Source organism: Epinephelus lanceolatus, chromosome 17, assembly GCF_041903045.1.
Source record: "Epinephelus lanceolatus isolate andai-2023 chromosome 17, ASM4190304v1, whole genome shotgun sequence".
In the NCBI taxonomy this organism is placed as follows: Eukaryota; Metazoa; Chordata; class Actinopteri; order Perciformes; family Serranidae; genus Epinephelus; species Epinephelus lanceolatus.
Genome location: NC_135750.1, coordinates 15,860,814 through 15,886,819, shown reverse-complemented (window position 1 = coordinate 15,886,819; position 26,006 = coordinate 15,860,814). Strand labels below are relative to the sequence as shown.

The window sequence follows — 26,006 nt, the reverse complement described above, 5'->3', positions numbered from 1 at the left end:
ACAACAAAAAGGGTTGGGTGGGGGATGGGGGGGCAGGAGCGCAATCCTGACATGGTGAGCTTTTTACTGGGGAAGAGCAGCCTGAGCCCAAGGCACGTGGAGCTGTTACATAACATGGTCAGCAGATGGTCTACGCAAGCACAAATGTGTGTGTGTTACTGTGTGTGACTGAGTGTCAGAGGGACTGCTATTAATCCAGTCATGCAAGGAAATGCCTGAACATGTATGGGTGTCTGGGGTTGTCCCTTTGTATACATGAGTGCACATATGGCAAAGTTTTACATGAAAAGAAAGTGCTCTGCATTTGCGGCCTACTGTTTAGTGACTGCACACAATAGGATGTGAGTTCATTTGAGAGAACAAAACAGCTTCAGAGCGTGCATGTTGTGGTGAGTGTTTAGTTGTTTGTTTAGGCATGCATACTGTTCTTTAATGTGCACATGTCTGTGTACAATGCACAGTACATCCATGCATAAACATCCGCAGGGGAGGTGTATTTACAGCTAGAGAGCAAAACTCATCTGTACACATTCTTTGGTATTCATCAAAACCAAGAGTCTATGAGTGTGTGAGCCTGTATTTAGACACAGTGGTGCTCAAAGCTAAATATGCATGCTAAAATTATCACAATGGCAACAGTAACCTGCTAATATTTAGTAGGTGATGCTTACTATGATCACCATGTTTGTTTAGCGTGTTAGCATGCTAACATTTGCTAATTAGCACAAATCACAAAGTACAACTGAGGCTGAATGTCACTAGTTATGCAGGTACTTGGTCATGATTTGGTCAAGTATTGGACAATTTAAATTTCGACCTGCTGATGCGTGACAGAGGAAATACCAAAGTGAGTACAGTTCATCTTCAGGGGAACGTGAATATTCATATTAAAAAATACAAAATGTCAACCTCATGCTAACGTAATAGACTGTATAAAGTAATGGACGTAGCCACCATGTCGTCACCCATTGGTTTGTGGACTCCTGTACTTAAGTCTTGAGTTTGGCATTTTGGTCGTCGCCATCTTGCTTATTTGGAAACAGATTTGACCATATTTGGATGAGGGGGTGGAGTTGTGGATGAGCGAGTGGTGGGTGTGACTCACAGACTGTAGCGATGCCTCGTAGACAGCCTGTCACTAAGGCAGCGACACCTTTAGTTTTGCAAAACTTTAACTCTTGATAAAATATAAATGGGAAAGATATGAGAATTCACCCCCTGTGCAGTTGTCATGAATGATGAAATTAGCAAGAGAGACCAAAACCATTTTTTATGCTAGGATTAAACACATTTATTCCTGCTGTAAAGTTGGGCATTTTAACATGGGTGTCTTTAGGGACTGACTCGCTTTTGGAGCCAGCCTCAAGTGGCCATACAAGGAACTGCAGTTTCTGGCACTTCTGCATTAGGTTAATTTTTTTAGCCTCGGATATTACTGCTTGGCTGGCACTTGAATAAAAGTCAGAATATCACGGAAGGCTTTAGGTTTCCTCCTGAATGTCTTCATATTGAGCCCGGTCCCACTCCGAAGTCGTCGAAATCCGGTGCTTGGGCAGTGACTTGTGGCATTAGAAACCAACGAAAAAGGCGTCCTTTAACATCGGCATGATATGCAGCCGGTTGCTCTTATAGTTTAATGGCACCTGGCAGCGTCAGGGGGAAACGTGGCGGGACAAGGATGAAAGTTAAAGTGGCGAAAGCCTGATTAGGGCAGGTGGGAGATGTGGTGGATGGGTCCAACAAACACTGACTTTCACCTGAGAGAGTGGTGTTTGTGTCCAATAAGATTCTAAAGCCAAACCCTGCTCTTTTTTCCTAAATCTAACCAGACGTTTTTTGTTGCCTAAACCCAACCATGTGTTTTTGTTGTTGAAGGAAAAAACGTCAATTCGCGGTGCTGTACTGACATAATACATTTGCTTTGGTCAAGACTGTATGTAAACGTTAAATTTGCTATGAAAACAGAACTGTATTTTGAAAGAAGACAATGCATGTAACAGGCAGAACTTGACACGGTGTCCCAGAACGTCAACAACCAACACACCCAGGGTACCTTGCATGTCTTAAGTGGATGTGGGAAGTCTATGACCAAATGTCAATATGTGACGAGGTCGTAGTGAGAATGTGTTGGTATATTTCATGGCAAACCATCCAATAGCTGTTTTGGTTATTGATAAAGAGATAATAAACTGTTTCAGTGTCTCAATGTGCGTAAATAAGACGACTAATTTTATTATCTTTTACTCTCTTAAACATTAAGACACATTGAACACACATTAAAGGTTGTGTAGTTCTAATAAATTTTTATCAGTATGATTTGTACACGTTATTTGTCCTTGCTTACAAGGGGAACTTGACGGGAACGGCTCTGACAGTGGCTGTGGTGAACTGTGCAGGGGGATGTGATGCGCATGAGATTAGGCCTGAGCAAAGCATTACTGGAATGGTGAATTAAAGATTCATGAAATTAACTTTCATGTGCTCCTCCTGTCTATATGCACCACTGCTCTTTAGATAATAAAATGTCTCTGAGATGATTCAGAGTTAATACAGCGATAAATATAGAAACACAGATTGGATAGGCTTTGCATTACTCTGTATACTGTACTGACGTTGGTGACTGCAAATCGCTTTGCGCTGCATTCTTGGGAGTATATCATCTGATGTGCACATGTTAAATCACGTTGGCCTCCAGCCCATGGGAAAAATACTAACATTAAAATGCATTAAAATGTGATACGTTAAATTAAAATTAGGCCAGTTATTGCTTTGTAATGTATGAAATTTTACCCTTTTTTACACTAACAATATCTCCTGAGGTTGCTTATGCAAAGCAGCTCATTTTTGTTAAACAAGCATGATGGCAGACAGTGAAGAGAGAGGTCTTACATTAAAGACTGCTGAGACAGTGCCTTCACCATGGAGCTCTGCTGTGCTGTCGCTGAAGGGGTGCAACAGACCCTGGACCAGCATTCGGTGACACAGTTCCTTCGCCTCCTCTTCTGTCGACCCATCCCCCCGATGAGTGCACAGCCAGTCCAAAAGAGAGCGACCTGAGGACAGAAAACAAGAATGAAACCAGCCTTTAGAATACAGTGCTCCATTTTCTATACTGAAGAAGGATGTTAAGATAATTAATCTAGATTCTGGATTCTTATTTTTAGATATCACAGCTAGAGACAGTGTTCAGAAAGTGTGTTAATTTGACCAAAGAGCTGAAAAAGGATGTCTCAGTTTCAGACATGATAATTAAACACCTACTCATGCAAACTATATTCACACCATTTACATGTGGGTGACAGGAGGGATTGTGTTAATTGTGTAGTGCTAAGAATTAACAAATGTTAAATGACATTAAAAATCCAAGTTACCAGTGTGTCTAATAATATCACATGGGTATGGGTTTTAAAACAGTCATGGATGTGTGTTTTGGGGGTTAGGAAAGCCTTAACCTTGTCTTTGGTAATCAGGCAAAAAACAAAGACTTTTTTTGTAATGGAGCCTGAGTAAGACAAAAAAGTGAGTTTGAGCTGTGTGAAATTTGCCATAATCCCCCAAATCCCTCAGCAGGTCTCTGTATCCGAGATAAGGAAGAATCCTGTTTCTTGAGGATGGCAGGAGCACGAGTAATCTTTAAGGGTTGGAACAAGTATTGACTATGTGACATCAACAGAGGATGTGACGCCCAGAGACAAAACACAGCTGTGTTACTTCATAGTCCAACCGTGACACGCTGTGTGGTCAGTTGCTAATGCTCTGAGACTAGCTTGATATTTTTTTAAAGCATGTGATTCAGAGGACTGCACCGAATGAATTAAAGTCCTATGACTCATGGTCCTGTGGACATTGATTATGAGTCCTTTGGAGTTGTGTTTGACAAACACTAATGACGGCTAACGCTGGAAATTGATTTCATGAATGTGTGACATAATTCCAAGGGACAGGTACAATCTTCAGGACACACACCAGCTTGGCTAAGTTTCACACTTGATGATCTAAATCCAGAATTTGTGTATTTAATCTCACGTGTTTGACAGTTAAATCAGCTCTCTTTCCCCTCTGTCTTTCTACCCTCTCCTACAGGCCTGGTATGACCTGGAAAACTCACTGAACTGATCGGCGTCACATGGAGTGCTGAATTAGTGAGTGACTATGTGGTGAGCCTTTGTAAATAAAACAGGACAGCATACAGTGTGTGCTATAATTCTGAAACGCCAAATAGGCCAAATGTTGATGTTCTGGATACGATGCACCTCCATTATTTAGCTGCAATAAATTCACCTGACGAAATGAGAATGGTTCTAAAATCATGACTCATTTTTGCCATGCAGATAAACTGTCACTTGGGTTTAGCATCCACAAGTGTGCCCTGTGTGTGCACGTGTGTGTGTTTTTGTGTCTAAGCCAGTGGATCAGAGGATGGCATCGCCCTGGGTGGGTGGCAGTGTTGTCATTTGGTCGTCTGATTTATGAGCACACAGGCTCAGACTGTGGAGAGCAGCTGAGCTCTTGAAAGGCACCACAATAGAAACGAGGACAGAGTGGCATTGTTTTATTAGAAGGAGTCATTTGTTCTGAACGCACTCCTCAATAAAGAACCCCCACTGTTTCATTGTGGGTTTCATGAGCTATTGTACTTTTAAATTATAACTTTATTATTCCCGCTGTGATCGTTTGTATAATGTGATAATTTGTTAAGTCACTAGAATTTAAATCAACAGGCAATTAACATAATCATTTCACAATACCATTGCATAATAACCTAATCTTGAAAATGACGGGATTGGAGACGAACGGCCCACTGGGGATTCCCGGCAACAACAGGAACAAATGGACTAGCTGAAATATTTTAATGGAGAGTTGCTTTGTTTTCCCCTGATAGGTTGCTTAAGGTTCGTTCTGTGAGAGCAGAGAAGTCAATAAAATGATTTGCTACTACATAAAATGTTAGGTCTGGTTATACTTTATATTTTTCTCTCTGCCAGTTCCCATAGAAAGACCAAAACCAACATTGTATTGACTCTACTAACAAACATGGCTTGTATTAACTGTAGTTCAGGTTATTCCTCTGTGCTGTATCTCCACATACGCAAACTGTGGCATAAAATAGACAGCAACAAATGCACTGTTTGCTCCTGTTACACTTGCTGAAGCTACAGTGCCCAGCTGTTAAAGGAAACTACTTAGCTTTTTGTGTAGCCGCAAAGCAGAGTGCCACAGACAGGAAGTGGGAAAGTATCAAGAGAAGGACACACACATTGCTGGTTTTGGTTTTCCTATTGTAAAATTAGCCTATATAATAAGACCATCTTCCTTTATTCAAACACTTCACTATAATATGGGCTTTAGATAATAGTATATACATATGCATGATATGTAGTGTTGGGAGGTGCAACCTATAAACCTGCCAGATGTTGTCAGTTTTATTTAAACCCTGCCTCTTCATTTGTCATTTCCTCTGACACCCGGGCATATTCAATCTAAAAATGATTTTGCAACAGTTTCTTGGTTGAGAGACATGTTCTCTTGATAAGTGTGCAACAGGCTTTGGGGTATGTTTGCTCTTGTTTGGTGGGTGTGTCACTGGTGTTGCCTAATTAGCAGTGACATGTCCTTTGAAGCATGGTGTAAAGGCATTAGAGGACATGCTTGTTGTAAATATTAAGTAGTGTTTTTTTTAATAGAATAAGCTGTCTTATCAGCTGCAAGGGTTGTAACAAGGGGGCGTTCAACGCACTACCGTCTGTTTAAATAAATGTTTTGCTACCTTTGGACGGGGCTGAGCATCCCTGGTTCCTATCCATTCATATTTTCCAACACTGGATTCAAAACTTAACAGGCTACTCCATCCCGGTTCACACCATTCAATCAAGAAGTACGTTCAATCTCAAAACCATGTGCACCTTTTTGCTACGGTTTCCGGGTTGACCAACATGTTTCCACTGAACGCGTGCAACAGGCTTTGAGGTTCTTTTTGTCTTGTTTGGTGGGTGTGTCAGAGGTATGACCCAATCTGCAGCAACATGTATATAAATAGATGTGGAAGAAATCTTTTTTTTACTTTACGTACATGTTTTTGTTAATATCTCACACTTGCTTTGGCAATGAAAACATATTTTTCCCATGCAAATAAAGGCCTTTGAACTGAATTGAATTCAACCCCACCTTACTTAAAGACAGTACGTTTGTTTAACACAACAAGGTTTTTAGTTTTTGTTTAAATAAATGGTTTGCTATGTTTTGTCCAAGCTGAGCACAGCCCTTTACTCTTAGCTAAACCGGAAGGTATCACTAATGCATCCAGACTCACTGCAATTGTGGCCAAGATGTGGGGTTATGTTGCTAATGGATTACGGGGCTACTTTCCATAATCAGGCATTAATCAGCGATGGAGTCCGCACTGAAAGTTTAATCTATGTTTTACCACTGGCACTTCCTATCTGTCTGCTGAGCTTTGTGTGTGCCAGCAGTTCAGTTACCTGTGTTACATGTGACTCACCAGAGAAGACATCCAGGTAGGGTACAGTGGTAGAGGAGGTGTGCCGTCCATAATGTGCTCTCCTGGAGCCCAGTGTCCAGTACGTCCCACCTGTGTAGCTCCTCTCTGGCATCTCCTGCTCTGGAAATTTGGCCCCACCAACCTGCCTCTCTCTCAGCTTATCCAGCTCTGTGAACCAGTCTGCAGACTCACCGAGGGGCCCAGCGATGGAGCAAGACCTCTGCTTGTGCCTCCTAAGACCCTGGGACCCACTAAAGTCTCCTGAAGCAATGGTGGCATCTGTTTTCCTGGGCACATTGGGGCTAGTGAGTGGGGAGCCAATTGGAGAGGTCAGCTGCCTGGTGGTGGTCTTCACATAAGAGGGGTGGACTGGAGGGTAGAGTTTGACAGTTGAGGGGGAGGTGGTGGAGGACGTCCGTCTCGGTTGAGAAACAGAGGGACCTTCTGCTGTTAGCTGACTAATAGACAAACTGCCCTTCCTCCTTCTCAGCGACAGAAAGTCCCGTTTCCCAGTTTCCTCTTCCTCCTCCACCTCCATAGACAGGTCCATGCTGCTCACACTCTTGTGAGACCCCATCGGCCCCGCCCCTGCCACGATGGGATCCAAGTGGACACTTGGCACACACAGGTTTGTGCTCTGTGCAGCCTGATGATCTGGCTGCAGAACTGGGCTCTCCAGGTCATCCTGGGGCTCCTCGGCGCTCTCATACGAGGTGCTGGTGGCTGTAGTGTCAGGAAAGCTATATGTGCTGTTGGTCTTGGGGAAAAGGCTGCCACTGCTTCTCTCTGTGTCCTGGCCTGAAGATGCTGGACCACTTTCACTCAGTGACACTGGACCAGATGAATTTCTTGATATGGGTACAACACGACTTTCGTTCTCTAAATTACTACACTCTTCGCTTACTTCTTGTGGTATAGATTCACCACCAACAGTGTGAGACAAAGCTTCCTTATCCAGTTTAAAAAGCTGGTGAGATTTTTCAGGGGCTTTGCTCCCCTCGGATGTTGACTCTCCAGTCAGTATTTCCAGCCTGTCACTCACCCCACATTGGTCTCTTATGGCCTGTTGGATGTCAGAAAGCAGGTCTTCATTTTCAGCTGCTGCTGAGTGAAAACTGTAAAGGTCAGCATCCGACCCCGAGCTTGTCTTTCGGCCGATCTCATCCGCCATAGATTGGTGACTGTCTGCAGTTAGACGGCATAGATTCCCCTCGACATCTGATAGCATTCCCATCTCATCAGCTGACAGACTCGCCTCTGCACCGGGCTTGAGCCCTGGTTTGCCCAAGTGTGCTGACCTCCCATCGTCCAACATGTCATCTTTAGACAACGCTTTCCCCTTTGATAAACTCTTCCTGATCTTCATGCCAGAAAACACAGAACCCTTTGACTCTGGCTTGGATTTCTTCTTACTACCATTTTCTCCTCCTTTACTTGTCTTACTTTGGGACTTTTTTGATTTTTTATCCACTTCCCTCTCATCAGCATCGCCCTCGCAGGAGACATCCCCTGCCACGCCACCACTTCCTCCTCCTTTCTTGTGCTTCGTTTCCTGGTTCCCCATGTTCCTGAGCAGGCGAACACCCTTGGCTAACAGGCCATGCTGCTGGGGTCGAGGCTGGGCATGCTGGGCTTCTTCTTGGGCTGCTGGTGCTGGTCCTCTGTTGGTCAGAGCCCTATCAGAGCTGCTTAATCCCTGCTGTCTGCTCACCACAGTTAAAGGCAGCTGTGAGAATGATGCTGCTTCCCCCCGCGCCGCTGATGCTGATGATGAAAGGAGGAGGAGACTGGCACTGACAGCCGCGGGCTCGCAACCACTCACTCCTCGCTCTCCCCCCCTGCCCTGCACTGCCTCTCTCACTCTCTCATCCTTCCTCTCTGTTTGCCCCTCCTTTCTATCCCCATCTGCTCCTGCACGCTCGGCTGTCTTGCATAACGGGCTGCTGGTCGAGCGAGCAAGTCTCTGATGCTCCGGAGTCTGCTGCCCTTGTCCATTCTCGACTGAAGGGGAAAAAAATTGCTTAGGATGCTGCTGCTGATGCTCTAAAATGCACTGCTGTTGCTGCTGTTGTTGATTGAGGAGTGAGTGCTGTTGTTTTCGGAGGAGGTTGGTAACGCTGCTCTTCCTCCTGCCTTTGAAAGTGGTGGTGAAGAAACTCTCTTTCAGAAAGGGCACCTGGGTCTCCACTGTCTTTATAGTCTGCATCTGGACTGCTGTTGCTTCATCCAGAGGGGAGACGATCGAGGCAGGCTGAAGCAAAGGGATAACAAGTTAATTGTATTGATTCATTTTATATTTAACTTCATAATTACAGAGGAGAGGCAATCTGTTCTGAGTAGAGTCATGAGGTACAAGTTGAACATGACTGCACACAGACAAGAAGTCTTATGTCTCTTGTTGCCCTGCAGTGTATACAGAGTGAACTATCTCTATTGTTTTGATTGTTCCTTGAATCATTTTCACTGTATGTTTTTGCACTTTGTTAAATTGTATGTGTCGATTTCTTGTAAAGATGTTTTGATTTCCCAGGCAGAATTTTCTGGACTGATTTTAGGAAAAGCTAGATTGAGATTCACATGACACAACTGGTGACAGCAAGAGAAACCAAGTGAAAGTGTAAAATGTAGCGCTAAAATAATACGTTAGTATCACAATTTGTTGATCTACAGAAAATTAAATGGCAACCGATCTAAAGAAAACGAGTTAGAAACAATTCAGAAATGTAGTTGTTTCTGTTTTCTCAGTTGTGAATCTTTGCTGATTTTCTTCATCTTCCATGATACTAACTAAGCTGATGGGCTCTGGGAACTTGCCATAGAATTTTATTATTATTATTATTTTTTTACTATTTTCTGACATTTTTACAGCTTAAAGCAGTAACTGAGAAAAATCGGCTGTTAATTTCAGCCCTTATATAATTATTTAGAAAATAATAATGAAAAATACATTGCACCAAATGAGCCTATGTCAAAATGGAAAAGTTCAAGCTGCCATTTTCTAATAAAATCTTTGTGGGTGATAGATATCATGTCTATAGCTAAAGACACAATATTATTACTGAAAAACATTTCATTTACAAACATCTCTTAAAGAGTAGACATTAATTTAATTATGTATGTGTGTGTGTGTGTGGGCCTGTATCAGGGGATGCCTTAAGACTGAATAATGCTTAGATGGGTGTGGTACAGATAAAGTTGAGCCTTTGACACTATACATAACGATTCCCTTTCTTATTTTACTATAGAGTGAGAAGTAAGTTTGAAATAGGTTTAAAGGTTTAAAGTACGAATGTAAATTAAGTGGGTGAAACCACTTACACTCAAATATATAAAGAAATAAATGGCACATTTCTGAAATAAGGTTTCTTATTTACCAAAAAAAACAACTAAATATTACAACTCACACATTCACTTAAGTTTGTATTCATCCAAACTTCTAATTTACAGATCAAAGTTTCTCCTTCTTGAGCACTTCAGAATATCCTCTTAGTAAATCTAACACATTTCATGAAACACACAGCATATGAAATGGTGATAAAACTGTGGAAAAGCCGCTTAGTTAGATATTTAAGAAACTTACATTATAAACGACAGTGTACTTGCCTTACTGGTGGATTCTCCTCAGTTGTTCAGCACTGAATGAAGAAAACAACACAAATGGGTGTTTGTCCTCGCCTATTAGCCGCTCCTTAGCCATGGGTCACATGAAGTTGGTATTTTCCTCATCACATGTCTGGTCTCCTCGGCCATCCTCCATTTGCAGTGTCTGAGACTCCACTAACTTCATCAGGGCTCATCATGGGAACAAACTGTATCTGAGGCTCAGACCAATAAGACTGGGAACCGCTGCTGTGCACAAGTGACGACAGTCAAAGACTATTCTTGTGTTTATTCAGTTTATGGGTCAAATTAGACACTCAGTGCTAATATTGTAGTGTCAGGGAGTGATGCAAGAATCATACTTAACTAAGAATTAGACAAAAGCCTACACACATAATGTCCTGTAGGTATTTTCCAACCCTCCAATCAGGAAACAAGTTTCAGCTGTGTGCTCCTAACATCAGCTGTCCCCTGTTTGTTAGCTAAATGGCTAAGTTAGCTTTGCAAAGGGAGTAAATATATGATAACTCAATCACAAAGAGAATATTAAAATCATAAGGGGGTAAGAAACAAAACAAAACAATTCTACAAACTGGAAGAATACAATAAAATTTAAAAAATGGGAGTCCTAATACATGTAACCCTGAAAGAGCAGGTAGACCACTGAAAATATTGCCATCTAAAAAAACAGTAATATAGATTTAAATATTTTACAAAATAAAATAAAAAATAAGATCTATTCTTTATCATATCATGCAATATTTTCCTGAAGATTTTTTTAAGGCAGGGAATTAATTATTCAACTGCATTATGACCCAGCTTCCTGCTAAGATAATAGTATTGTATTTATCAACTCATCCTGGTTAAATACAGGTAAATATAAATCAAAAGATAAAAGAAAATAACACAATCATGACTTGCAGAATAAAAAAGACGGATATTTCTGTCAAAAAGTTTTTTGTTGGTTTATTGACTTAAAATATGAGTATGATTGGCATACTTGAAATGTAACAAAATGTTTGTGTTCACCATTTTGGTAGTTTACATTCCCAATATTTAAGTACAAAAAAATTCATATCTTGATGAAGAATGTGTCATGACACTGGAGCAGATTGTGTTGAAAGCAGACAAAATACCCACTGGTGACAGGCTTCGGATATTTTTAAACATCTCTTTTGCATACAGTACATAAATCATACCATTGCATCCAACATAATCCAATCCACTCTTTATTCAGTATAACAGGTGTCATGAGACAGGTAGTCCTTTGCCTGAAATACCTTTTAACAATTACCAAGATTTGGGTGCAGCAACAATGTAAAAACCATTGAGTTAAGATAAGAATAACATAATGTGCAAAACAAATAAAGATAGATTCTTGCTTTAGGTGGCCTCCTTATGCTGACTTTGTTGGTGTGTTGTGTTTGGCCACATCTGTGTAGAAAAACCTGATGACCAAGACAGAAAATCTATTTACAAATCAATTACTGTATGTCTTCTTAATAATAAAGAAAAGCTTCACCCACAAATCATATGAAAAAAAAAAACAGATGAGGCAAAAAAGTTAAATAAAAATATTGTAACTTGAATGATTGACTGAATTGATTTAAATATGATAAAATAATTGCCTTTTTGTCTTCATGTTGTCAGAATTGGATGCTGCACTGTAGAAGTTGGACAAACAGAAATACAGCCTGGACAACAAGTCTTTCTCAAACCACTAGAGGCTGCCATTGCTCTACTATATCAAAGATTGGTGGCCTTTTACAAAGAGTTCCTTAGATGACTCATTTTGTAGAAATCTAAAAGACAGTGTAAAATCAAAACACACATCTTTATAAATGGACATCGTTGTGTGTGTGCAATCAATCATTGTGTATCAAGTCAGAAATATCCAAATGTACACAAACAGAGTATCATCAATGTATAATCATTACTCTTGACAGAGAACTGCAAGTACATAAAACACAACCAATGTACTTATTGTCTCCACCATAAAAACCACAACAATCACATTGAACACAACAGCAGTTCACCGACTGTGGTGCCACACAAAATATTCACAACTCAGTTCATCAGAAGAATCATTTTCAGACTGGCTCAAAATCTCAGGAATATCTAGAAAACCAAAAAAATGAATATCACAAAAATAACAGGTCTCTGTTGACTGAAAGTAAGGACACAATTCAAGAACTTTTTATATTCCATCAGACACAGAAAAGCTATATCCATGTAGAAAGGCAATGTACAGGAGTTCTGATAAAAACGCATGCCAGCCAAGAGGATGGCAGGTCAAATCAGTACAATGTAGAAGCCTGTGAACACAAAATAAGTTTTTGTCTTGGCTTTCAGTCACGTATTACAGATACATAGTTTTGTTTGAAATGCAAAACCACTCTGCACATTACACATCTAGCTACCCACAGAGAGAAATGATAACAAATGTGAATCCCCAACCCCATGACAAAGATATCCTTTCCCCTTGTGTCAATTGCACTTCAAAAATTCTCCTGCAATGCATTTTAGAGCCCTTTTCTATTGTTTCCCACTCAGTCCATTTTCTCTCAGCTGCACAGGCATGAAAAGGTAAAGAGTTCTTCAAGGACAGAGGAAAACTTTTCATCTCTGAACCTTACCTTACACAAACCTTTACACACAGCTTTGCTAAATGGATGCAACACAAACACATACCTCAAGACCACCACAGGACTGCTGTGCTTGACGTACCAGCAGAGAAACACATTTAGGAAGCAAAGAAACTCCACACAAACAACTACATGGATGCTTCTTCCTTTTCCTTGTCCTATGTTAAATCTTTCGATCTCTGGTTATCAACCAACCGAACTTCCTGTCCTTTACGTGGACTCCCTGGGAATCCTCCTGTGGAAGACCACCGACTGCCTCTGCTGGAACTGCTGCTTCCTCCTTTTTTTCTGGTCCCAGCGGCACAGCAGTATCATCTTAAAAGTTGTACGGAAAGTCTTGTTGCACAGGGCGTAGCACATAGGGTTGACTGTGCTGTTGACGTAGCACAGCCAGTACCCTACTGCCCACAGGGTCTCTGGGATGCAAACTTTACAGAAGGCATTGATCAGCACCATGATGTTGTAAGGTGTCCATGTGATGATGAAAGCAAAGAGAATGGCACTGAGAGTTTGAGCTGCCTTCTTCTCCTTCACTAAGGACATGCGCTTCCTCTTGGTGATCTGAGTCCGGGCTCGGGATGCAAAACGCTTCGCCAGAGCTGCCTCTTTGAAGGACATTGGGACAGAGGGGGATTTTGTGGTGGTGCTGGTGGTAGTGCTATTGGTGGCAGTGGTAGTAGTTGTTGGTGGATCATCCGAGGCTTGGTTAGAGGAAGCCTCGATGGCAGGCATTGACTGAATCTTCCGTGAGCAGAAGCGTTGGTGGTAACTATTTTCTGAACTGTTGGCTCCATCAGGAGTAGTGGTGGCAGTGGTGTTGGTGGTGACTGTTGAGAGGCTGTCTCGGTTGTACTCCGCTCCCCTCAGGGGATCCTCCTCTGAGGCTGCATCCAGATCCTCACATGAGGTGAGCTGGGAGTTGACAGCAGCCTTTATACCAGGCAGGCTGAGAACGATGGAGAAAATAGCATGACTCTGGGTAATCATCTCTTTGCCCCCGCAGTCCTCATCATCTGAGGACCCAGAGTGGTCCAACGAGACTGCAGCATCGTTGTTGTTCCAACTGTCGCTGCTGCTCTGATCTGGATCGCCATCCCCCTGCCGGGTACTACCAGGTCTCCAAGAGCGAACCCCAGGCCAGCAGTGGAAGCGACCAACTAACTCCCGACATGTGCTCTTTCTCCGGGACAATCGGGTCAACTCGTAGCTGCTGCAACTTCTCGAACTTCCCGTCTGGTGGACAAAACGGGCTCTCTCACCTGCACCATTCCCACCTCTTCCTCCTATCCCACCACGACTCCCTGAACCCTGCAACCCAGCTAACTCCTTCGAACGGTTCTGGGTCTCCAGGTAAATGCGCCAGTAGAGAACACTCATTATCGTCACAGGCAAGTAGAAAGCCGCCATGGCTGTGCAGAAGGTTATAGTGGGCTCTGTGAGGAACTGAATGTAGCACTGATCTGCAGGTACGGTCCTTTTACCTTCAAAGTACTGCCATAGTAGGATGGCTGGGGCCCAAAGCACAAAAGAAACAAACCAGGCTAGGCCGATCATGATCCCAGCTCGCTTTGTTGTCCGTTTGGCCCGGTATGTCAAAGGCCTAGTGATTGAAAAGTAGCGATCAAAGCTGATGACCAGTAGGTTCATAACTGATGCATTGCTGGCCACATAGTCCACAGCCAGCCACATGTCACAAGCCCAGTTCCCCATGGCCCAGTAGCCCATCACAAGATAAGCTGTGTAGAGGTTCATGGAGATGACGCCTATGATGAGGTCAGCCACAGCCAAGCTCAGCAAGAAGTAGTTATTTACTGTCTTCAGCTGGCGATTAACCTTAAAGGATACCACCACCAGGATGTTGCCGATGATGGTGATCAGTGACAACATACCTGTCAGCAAAACAATGAGGACAACCTGCCACAAACGATGGCCACCCAAGGGATCAAGGACTGTTACGTTCCTATTTTGGGATTCCGATGTGAGGTTTAAGAGTTTGCTGGTGGCAGAGGAATTATCCTCCAGGGAATTCACATGAAAACCCATCCAGGGGGCTCCTCCACTTCCTCCTTGGTGGAGAGCATTGGATTGTGGATAGACTCCGGCTGCTGGTAGTGAGGTGTTTGCAGTCAGGAAGTGACCAGGGTCTGTGCTGTTGGAGCTCATTGTTATGTCCTGGCATATTCTAAAGACAGAGACAGAAAAGGGGAAGAAGGAATGGACAGAGAGAGGGAGGGAAGAGGGATTTGGCACAAAAGGAGAAGTAGAAAGGGGGGGGAGGATAGAGTGACAGAGAGGATGAAATGGAGAAAGGACACATGAGCAGCTGACATTACTATTCATATCCAGTAGGTGAGGCTAGAAACCTGCTCTACCGAGCTAGATGTCTGAAAAGACATAGATGTTTGGGTCTTATCAGTCCACCCTGTTGAACAATCACTCATAACGTCATTTGTAGACGATCTGAATGCACACTGTAAATGCATTGCAAGCCATATATCAAATTACAACTTGACATCTGAATCATCCCGGCCAGACAGCCAGCACCTCCAGTCAGAGAGAGAATGACTGCAATCAACACCTGTTCCTTGACACCCAGCAAATTGCAAAGACATTTCACTTACACTCAGGCAATACAGCTGTATAAGGTAATTTTCCCACATGGTTGCCTAGTCTGTGAAGATGACTGTTGGGATTGCACCTTGCATAACATTAGGCCTCAGACAGGGGTGGTTTTGCCCTGTCAGATCAGGTGTGGAGGTTGCACGCTGGTGATCTTTATTCAAAATTTAGCTCTGGTGTCTGGTGTCAGCTTTGGTGTCAACCTGTCTGCCAGTCTGTCAGTCAAACACATACAGAGTGAAACAGTTTTCTACTGATCTGTTTTATGGTTAGACTGCTCAAACTCTGTTGATTGATTTTTTCCCCTAAAATATAAGAATGGCAGGCCACAGCCACAAACAGCAGGTACCTGCTCGAAAACAAATCAAAGACTGAAAGTTACCAATGATGTTACTGGCTACAGCTGGGCTCTAATATTACCTATGTAGGGATCATCCTAAGTATAGACTTGCAGACAGCATGAGGAATGGAGGACAAAGAGGAGATAAATGAATTGAGGAAGCCCTTTAAGACCTTGGGAGGTATTCTGACATTTCTTCCTGCCTGAGTACAAAGGTATTTGGTGTCAGTTTGATAATGCAAATTCCCTGCTCTGAGGAATTTGTCACCAGACTTGATCTAATGTTCCAGGAGCCCTCTAAGAAAAACAAGGTTAAAGATGGATTTTGGGCAGAGAAAGCTAGGCAAGAAAAAAAAATCTATTGGTGAAATGGAGAGAAATTAGCATAGCGAGAGCTCATAGCAGCATGATCCTGGAGAGTCTGAAGTGCTGTTTGTTGTTTGATTGGGAATCACTTCACAATGGAAACAATACATGGAAGATCCTGCTGTTTTTTGTCAAAGCGGTTCTTCATAATTGGATGATAAGATGAGGATCTGCCATTTTGTAAAGCAGCATGTCCTATCCAGTTCAAATTTTGCTGTGCAATCAGTTATAATTACAGGGGGTGTTTTGCATTCAGATGTGTGCATGTACATGTGCATTTGTGTTGAAAACAAAGGAGAGATGCTTGACAACAAATACAGTTAAATGAGGAATGTGGAAAGTCTTCTGACAAAAACAAATGTGTGCTACATGTAATTGTTTTGTAAATGTCGCTACGAGACAATTGAAAACTGAGCTTGGTTCAAAACTGAAATCTCATTATACATTTTCTGTGGTATATTATGAATATCATCTAAATTATGTGGACGTGGGCAGAGCATGTGGTTGTCAGTTCACTGCACAACCTGCATATTTCATGGTTGAGTGGACAGACAGACTCAATCATGTCAACTGATAGCATAATGAATTCATTTTGCAGCATGTAGCTATACACAGCCTATAGATTTAGGTTGCTTTGCACGGTGGTGTTTCAAGAATCATTTACCAATCTAACGCTCTGGTAATCTTACAATATGGCTGGCTAGCTTTAGGTGACACTGTGCCATGACAAAAAAGTTCCACCCTTATTGGTTTTATGTCTCATCATATTTGGAAGGAAAAAGTCCACTGATTTAAACTACAGGCGAAGACAGGCAATGCTGCCTTATATCAATCAGCTACAATCCTGTTCTTTTTTCCACCCCTGATTTCTGGTACTGGCTCATAGAAATGTTGTTCTCATGATTTGCCCCACTCTTGCTCTCTGTTAATCATCACATTCCCTGCAGTCCCTTTGCCTCCGACTCCACCAGGAGACTACTGCTGCGGGAGTGTGAGCTATGCACCTGGGACAGAGTCCGCCTGCACACACACAGTGACAGGGCTAATTGTAGCATCACATTTTGATGTTGTTGTGAGTCTCTGGGACCGTTTAACAGCTTGGTGCTGGATGTTAGCCACTGCTGCTGTGTTAGCTCAAGCTACCCAATCACACATTGAACTGACCATTTGCCCCTGCCCAAATTGGAAACTACGAAGACTCTTCATCACTGAGACATGTGATACAAACATTGATATATATATGTGATATACTATTGGCTCACAAGCCTCTTTAGAAGGGGTAACCACACATCAGACATCCTACACAGAAGTAGACAAAACAGTCACTTTTGACCCATTAAGATTTTTGAAATATTTAATTCACAATGATATACAATGATACAAATTACATTGGCATACTGCAAATAAACAAATGTGTGTTTAAAGGGACATGCCCCAATTTCTCAGGATCTGTTTAGGGTGAACATCATGATGAACATTCTAAAAATATGCATCTCTGTTAGGTAACTGCTTAGTAACACTTTAGAATATGACAAAAAAAAAGCATGCTGTTTTTTTTTTTTTTTTTTTTTTGTGCTCACTTCGGAGTCATTCAAGGTTAACTGTGAGTGACTGTACAAAGCAGAGCTCACTATCCTGTGCTTTCTTTTTCTGTAAAAACCACAAATGTGGTGTTCTTTTGCCGATGTTTGTGAAAATGGCTCATTTTAAAACTTGACACTAACCTGTGCCAACCTGTTATGGGAACAAACAACGACCTGCTACCATGTGGGTCAAGTAAGAACACTCCCCACAACCCATAATATACCGACATGTACATGTGCTGACGTGAGCGGTCAGTAGCTCAGTGGTTAGAGCAGGCATCCTATGTAAAAAGGCATTGTCCTTGCTGCAGCAGCCGTGGCTATGATTCCAGCCCTTCCTTTGCTGCATGTCATCCCCCTCCCTCCCCCCTTCACACTCAAATCTGTCCTGTCTAATAAAAGGTGAAAGCCAAAAATATAATCTTGAAAAAAATACATGTGCTGACAACAGATATAACACATGCATAAAACCACAATAGCACACACACTATTTCTAACCACAGGCAAAGGTATTCAGAGCTGAGTGCTGTACCTGTGCCTTGACAGAATCTCAGACCTCCCACTGAGCTGCTAAAGAACCCAAGTAGCCAACAGCGTCTCACAGCCGTTAGTGACATTGAGCGCCCGCTGCTTCCACTATTACCAAGAGGCTCCCTGCTAACCCCCTCTGTGGACATATATCATTGCATCCATGCACATGCTAGAAGAATTACTCTCATATTTCTCACATATACTACATGTAAGGTCACATACATGCATTGTGTACATCATATGTGCAAACCGAAAAACAGTGCATGCACACACATACTTATGAAAATGAAAATGTTAAACCCATAATTGTATCACAGTATAAACAAAACTTGATGCTGATGAATACAAATGAAGCAAATCAAAAGTGATTATAAAACAACAATCCCTGAGAGAACCAACACAAGTAACCGCAACACTTAATGATAGACAAGCAAACTTAAAAGCCTCTTAAGAAAACAAAGTCTACTTTTAAGTTTGCATAAAGGAAATTCTACTGAGAACACGAGACAGTAGTGTGTTGCTAATGAGTGTTAAACATCTTTTAATTGGCTTATGAGGCAAAAATATGCTTGTGTGAAGATACTGTAAGGGCTTTAACAGTGGGGAAATCAGCCTTTAATCTGCTACCTTGACTTAGCAAACACAAGCAGGAAACATTTAATTAGAAAAACAAATAATGACTAAAGAAAACGAAAATTAGACAAACAACAGTGCAGAGAAGTGCTTAGTGTCGTGTCTGGGGAATAGGGTTAGAGGAGTCTTAGAGAACAGTGGAGGACAAACTGGATCCTTCGGGAAAAGGCTAAATGTCAGACGCCTTGTATCTGCTTATGCCTCTTTAAGAGTCAAAGCGTATTTCAGTTGAGGCACAGGTCGGTCCAGAAGTCCCTCAGATGCAAGAATTTACATTGTTAGGCACACTGACAACACAATAGCATAATAATGTCAATTAAACTGACTGGAGAAAACGATGCTCGTCTAGTTTGTATGCTGTCAAATATAGTATATAGTATATGTGTCTGTACGGTATATGTATACTGTTTATTCTTATACCACAGCAAAAACAGTTCAGCCTTGCTGTTGCCTCAGATTGCAGTGGTTAGCTATCATAAATTTACATCTGTAGTCCCCTGAGAGCACAAACTGGCTGCACAACAGAGGGAGAATAGTTTTGTTTGTTTGTTTCCCCCTAAAATTGAACTGATCAAACCTTTAAAGATAAAAACTGTATGCAGCAGATGACAACATGTGGGGGCTAGCAAGTCTTCAAACCTGCTGCTATTACAGTGAGGCCATTATAGTGTCTGTCTCTCTCCGAGCCCATGTCAAAGTCTATATCTTAAGTCTGACTCGCGGGCACGTAGGTGTGATGGTTTCAGGTGCACAGAGAGATCGATACTCATTTACTGTGTTGCAACACAACGTGTTCCCTGACATTTTCAGGCATTTGTCCCAGCAGGGTTGGACAGCGCAATCCAAGTTGGGTCCAAGGATCCATCTAAATGATTGGGTGACTAAAACACAGCCATTTTAGGTTTCTATTTTCAGCACCTAATCTCGCAGAGCAGCGATACAGGCAGATGATGTCCAGCAAGGATGAGTCATGTTGACAAGTGCTTTTTAATAAAGGTTAAAGCTGCTATAATTTGAAGCAACCCCTTGAGTGCCACAACATAACCCGTTAAAGAGATGCGGTTTTCCATATTTTATTTCTCCCAGTCTTTATATAGGTGTACGGCCCAGGGAGGCTGAATCAACAGTTCCTGTGTTTAAAATAAAAGAAATAAAAGAAAATAAAGAATAATGTCATCGTTTTTTCATGCTGCATGTAAAACTTTACAAGTGGACAGTGCCGGCACCAGGCAATTAAAAGCAACAGGGCACAAGGTTTTCACAGGTGGGCAGTCCTTTATACAAGGGCAGAGATTGGATAGTTATCTTTTAAGTAGTGAAACATAAACTATGGGTTTATATGTGTGTTGGGGGGTGGGAAGATACACTGATGGCGGCAGTAGTTTTGGATAGCATACATTTTCTTTATTGACTTTATAATATCACAGTTTCTTGTAGTAATTACACCTTAGGCGGTCAATGAATTACTCCTTTCTTTGAATTAAAAATTCATATTACATTTTTTTTTTAATATTTCAGTGAGGAATGCTTTAAACTTAATTTCCATTTGCAGTATTATATTTGGTGGTATGGCTCTGTTCTGTGGCCTCTCTGCCTTTCCTCAGGCATATGCAGAAAGCCTCTTCTACACGCCTACATGGACAGCATAAGGTGGAGAGAGCAAACCTCTCTGCCCTTCCATGTGCAAAAATGAGGAAAGCCTAATGCGGAGAGAGCAAACCTCCCTGCCCTTCCATGCGCCTACATGAAAAGCCTCAGGCATGGAAAGCAGCAGCAAAGACCCCCTGGGAACAGAACAGAGCAGCATCAATGACAAACAGAGATGACATTGAAAAGTCAGACACAGCATGAAAAGGAGGAGCTGGGGTGGAAGCAGGTTGCAAAGTAGCCTGCAGAGGAAGCAGCAACAGTAGGCAGGTCAGAGCAGTTTAAATAGGGCACCCTGAATGAGATTCGCCAACTGGTTTCATAGAAAGGAATCATGTGATCAGTCAGCTGACTCCCTTCCATCAGTCAGCTGCTCCATCAGTTGATTGGGCTGTTTGAGATCAGCCAATGTAGCTGGGATGTGAGCTGATCTTGACATCGTGTCCTGCCTGAACTAATGCTATGCTCAATTTTTGGGGGCTTTTTGCCTTTATTTGGTAGGACAGCTATAGCGTGAAAGTGGGAGAGAGAAGATGGGGAATGACATGCAGCAAAGGGACATTGGTTGGAATTGAACCCAGTTGCAGGAGCAAGGACACAGCCTTTGTACATGGGGCGCCTGCTCTACCAGGTGTGCTAGTGGGCACCCCAAGATTTCATATTACTTTTAAACAAACAATAACTACGACAGAACGGGCATTTACAATTTACACGTGGACACTGCTCCTCCGGTGCACATGCATCCTTTAAATAAACCCTCCAGTAGAAAAAGTTTGCCTGAGTTTCTGTCTTCCCACCCTCTGACCCTCGGCTCAAGCTGGTTCTCTGCAGCTCTGACAGGAGTTGCACACCCAACCACAAGCTGTGTGCAATAATGTTCACACAATGAGAGTGTAATTGCATTTTATAGCAGCTTTAATGTTGTAATATCTGGACCTCAAACTTCATCTCCTATTCACTACAATCACTTCTTTTCAGGCTGAAAAGGAGCAATGTTCCCTTTCAACAAAGAACCACTGCAATTAACCAGTCAGGCAGTGCCGTCAAAATTGATTTCTCAAAGGGGCCATTAGGGAGGTAACCTTACTTGATTCCAGTCTGACCACATTTTAATCATATGTATTTTTAACATATGAATTCCTTTGCAAATTCATTAAATTGGTAATCAATACACATTTACCTTATTTAATGTTTATTATGATATAATGAAATTTCAGGGAGCACAAAGCTCATTTGGACAGCCGTTGCTCCCCATTTTCCCTCTGTGCCACCAACAGTGCTACTGGCTCATGTAGCGCCTTACGTAATGTGCACTTCTGTGCTGCAGCCAAGTGCAGAGAGACATCTGGAGGCAGGCAGGGGTTTTTATCAGTTTACTACAATAAGGCATTATTGTAAAAACAACTCAAGCGTCAACAGCTTGAACACATAAAAGGCTACTGCCAAACAAGGCGGAACCAGACTCAACCATGAACTGAAGGTTACTATACAGGCTGAGAAAAACAAATCAACAACTGCAGAGTTAGATTGGACTGACAGAACTAGAGTTGTCAGGCATTTGGCAATTCCAAGCGGGCAACTACAGACTGAATGCATGCATATTTAGACCCAGCAGATGCAAGCAACAGCTTTGAATGCCATGATTGGCTGGGCACTGCTGCATTGTCATATAGAATGCAGATTGCTGCCTTGTGGCAAGAAAACCGACGGGAAATGTAAGGGAAAGTCAGGACTTCATACAGTGATCACTGACTGTGTATTAAAAGCAACAATGCCTTTGTTCTCTCCAAGGAAATAGTCCACTAGATCATCTCAGTAAAGCCTCTGCTATTCCTCAAAGCTCGATGATGTGGTGTTGCACGATAAGGGATAGCACTCAAAGATATAGCGGGTCACACTGAGTGATAAAAGGTGGTGAGGGGCTTGTTTCAGGATGAAATGTGATCTGGCAAGTGGCACCACAACACAGACTACTCTGTGGAGTTATTGATTTCTGTCATTCGAGCAAAGCAGCCGTGCTGGTAAGACAACTCTGACCCAGAAGTTTTATCTTACATTTACCAATACTACACCAACTCATGATGTAAGATACAACTGCAGTGGCATTTGCTGAAAGCAGGCTTGAGGGAGGGTACAGTCATGCAATGCAATGTGGATTAAAAGGTCTAGATGATCTGTTTGATACTGACCGTCCTTGAATCATTTGACCCAAAATACAGACCCTTTATTCAGACATGCACACAGCTACTACCTGAGCAGGAGGTTTATTAGAGGAGGCGGGCAACACTATAAATGTCTATCAATATTTGAAGCAATCATCCCCTGAACTTGCTTAAAGCATTTGATATAAAGCACGTGTCAAATAAACAAGGCTCTGACCTTTGGTAGCCCAAAGAGCAACCACATGTTTTCAAGATTTGTTTACTTCTGTGTCGATGTGCTGCTATTCAACACGGCTAAAAGTGAGTACTACAGGAAGCTTATTAAAGTTCCTGCCCGTTGTGCAAACGTTGTGTTTGAAAGCTTTCATACATCATATATCCTCCAGCTGCTCACAGAGGCCAGAAAGATAGTAGAAGAGCAACTGCAGTTTGTTGCTCTCTCCCCCACCACCTCTGACATGTTGGTTCAGTTAAACATCAGAGCCACTCTGACAATGCATTTTGTAGACTCATAAATGTCTTCAATCATTTTTTTTCCCAGGACCATAAAGGGGAAGTGTTTGCACTGACCCAGTTGTATATACAACCCCATTGCCAGGATAAATGTTGTGTGCATTGTGTGTTTCTGCAAACCACAGATATGTGACATTTGTACTTTATTATGTAGCAGAAATGTTAAAACTCTTTATTTCTTCACATTTCAAAAATGCTGTGGTTAATGTGTGGTTATGTTTAGGCACAAAAATCACTCCGTTATTGTTGAATAAAGATCATGTTTTAGTTTAAAGAGGCCTGGCTGATAACTAAAGGGCACAGAGCGTTTGCTGTCAGGGCCCCGAGGCTCTGGAATAGTCTGCCTGATGAAATCAGGTCGGCCAAGTCAGTGATCTCTATTAACTCCGTCTTAAAACATACTTTTATCGGAGAGCCTTTCCTGATTATACTTGAGTTTTGAGTTAATTTAGACTGTCTTTTATTTCCTCAGTTTTCATATGCTAAAATGTTTTTATCTGTTCTTGTAAAAGTTGTTGTTTTCTTGTCTTGTCTGTTTGATTTATTGACATGTAAAGCACTTTGTAACTCTGTCTTGAAAAGCTCTTTATAAATAAAGATTACTATTGTTATTATTATATTAAAACACCCACTTTGGTCGCACAATCATGGCTGGAAATGCAGCTAATGTCTTGCTAAAAAACACCTGTTTTTGGGGGCACAGTGGTTGCTGGAAATACCGCTGCTGTCTCAATCAAGCCATTTTGTTGTTTATGAGGAAAAAACAGTGAGTGCTGCACTGGTTTAAGACTCAGTGTAATTAGTTGTAAAAAATAGTTGTAAAAAATGTCACATGATCTCTTAAATTGCACACCTGTTTCCAATGCGTTTTACACCCTAAAGAAGACTGTCTAGTCAAAACGCACTTGTTATCCATGTATTAATAAAGGATTTTTAACTACAGTCAGAGTGGCTTGGATGTATTTTTGGACTGCCTGCCTATACTATGAACTTTTACACTGAGTGAGCTGGCCAGTCGTTGTTTTTTATCTTTAGGTGACCATGTTGTTGTTCGTTGGTTTCGAATAGTGGTCAGCAGCTTGGCAGCCGTCTTACCTAGGTGTTACACCATCTACAATAGATGATTTTAACAGCAGTCATTTTGACTTGTCATAGCAGGAAAAGCAAGGGTGACATTTACATTTACTGATCCAAAATGTTGGTGATTAAGAGGAAGTTACATCTTAACAGATTTTTTGGGGGTAAAAAGCTCATATGTATGATAAAACATTCATTCTGTTGCTGTGTATCTTTCCACTGTGCAAGAATGCCCTTTTTTTCTTTCTTTTTTTGACATATTTCTGAACAGTCCACTTGTCATTGTAGGAAAAGCAAAGGTGAAACCGCTAACATTAACAAAGTGTGTCAGTAAGCTTAACAGTGAGCCACCATGCAGAATACCAGGGTCTCTCCTAAACGGACTGTAACTATCATTAATGTTATTGAATACGACTGTGCTTTTCCTACTATGACATGTCAAAATATCTGCTGTGAGAATGGTCCATCCCATTCCCATCCCAAACACTGATATTTTACATAAAAATCATATAAATGTAACAAATCTGTGGTTTGCAGGAAAGTAAAAGGCCAACATTTCCATCTGGTGACTGGGCTCAGTATAAGTATAGGAGTATTCTGATTAACACAAAGCTCTACACCAGTATAGTGTTTGGTGAAAAGTGTGAAGCCTAATTTCAAAACCTGACTCTAATACAGGCAGCGATAACAGACACTGATAAACCCGCATAGTTAATAAAGCTAATTAAAATTATAATGCATGATCTATTTTTCCATTTTTATATAATTGTACCAAGATAAAAAAAATGATAAAAGATATGGATATAATAGAGACATAAGATATTAATATGATATTAACTGTCATGATCCACTTAATATTACTTTTCATTAGACAAAGGTTGTGTAAAGAGGTAGTATATAATGAAGCAGTGTTGGCCTTGTCATTCATAAAAGAAAAAGGGATCTTGTGGTTGCACAGGATGAGCTAAATCCATCACAAGCTGGTGATGATGGGTCTGCTGCCAGAAGATGGTGGCAAGGATTGTGAAACAGCACAAGGCCATCTGTCAGGTACTCACTGCTGACAAGAACAAGCATTTAGTGCCTACTTGGCAGGAGATGGACTTGCTGGAGTCCGTGAGGGGGGCTCCACTCTTAAAGTTCACAGATCTTAAGTGAGTGTGTTATTATGTGAAGGCTTTACAGCACCTCCTCCGAACAAAGGTTGTGAAACCTGCGGAGGATGACGAAGCCCGCAAAGGATGTCCACCATCGTGGTCTGTCTCAGTGAGAAATATGACAAAGCAAAGATGACTTGCTGGACAAGTCATCGCTGGTGCTTCAACACGCAGTGGTAAAAAAAAAGATGATAGCAGGGAGGGGGAGGTGTCTGATGGAGGACAGCGACCACGATACATAAACTTCAAAAGCAGTTAGAAGAGAAGCTGTGAAGGAGGAGGAAGAGCCAGCTGCTACAGCTCCACCTGCCAAGAGGTACACATAGCTAAAAGCTCCTCAGCTTTATTTACATCTTAGAGTAATTAACTGCATAAAAATACACCACATAGCTGTGTATTGTAAAATATGAAACAGAAAACAAACTGCTGCTTTGTGTGCTGCCACAACACTGTGCAATTAAATTATCCTGTATATTCTAAAGTGTTAGATTTATCGCACACAAGGTGACGGCACATTATTACATCTCACATCTCACCATGTAACTGAGTTCTATTTTATTATCTGTCGATCCCTTTACACGACACTACAAAGTAAGTGCCATGAGAATAAACTGTGTGAATTGAGAATCATATG

At 41.8% G+C, this 26,006-nt stretch overlaps 2 protein-coding genes across 4 annotated transcripts in view; both read right to left on the bottom strand.

Annotated features, from left to right (window-relative positions):
• The window catches only part of fmn2a (formin 2a), a 59,659-nt gene extending 50,913 nt beyond the window's left edge, over nt 1-8,746 (bottom strand). Inside the window, exons 1-2 of the mRNA XM_033613128.2 lie at nt 6,500-8,746; nt 2,890-3,053 (exon numbers count right to left, since the gene is read on the bottom strand). Coding sequence (XP_033469019.2) covers nt 2,890-3,053; nt 6,500-8,705 — 2,370 coding nt within the window. The 5' untranslated portion in view covers nt 8,706-8,746. The remainder of the gene's footprint in view (nt 1-2,889; nt 3,054-6,499) is intronic.
• Nucleotides 8,747-10,439: 1,693 nt separating this feature from the next.
• Nucleotides 10,440-26,006, bottom strand: part of chrm3a (cholinergic receptor, muscarinic 3a) — a 123,646-nt gene continuing 108,079 nt past the window's right edge. For all 3 annotated transcript variants that reach the window (XM_078160943.1, XM_033612920.2, XM_078160944.1), the window contains one exon: nt 10,440-14,926. In XM_078160943.1, coding sequence (XP_078017069.1) covers nt 12,955-14,907 — 1,953 coding nt within the window. In that variant the 5' untranslated portion in view covers nt 14,908-14,926 and the 3' untranslated portion in view covers nt 10,440-12,954. The remainder of the gene's footprint in view (nt 14,927-26,006) is intronic.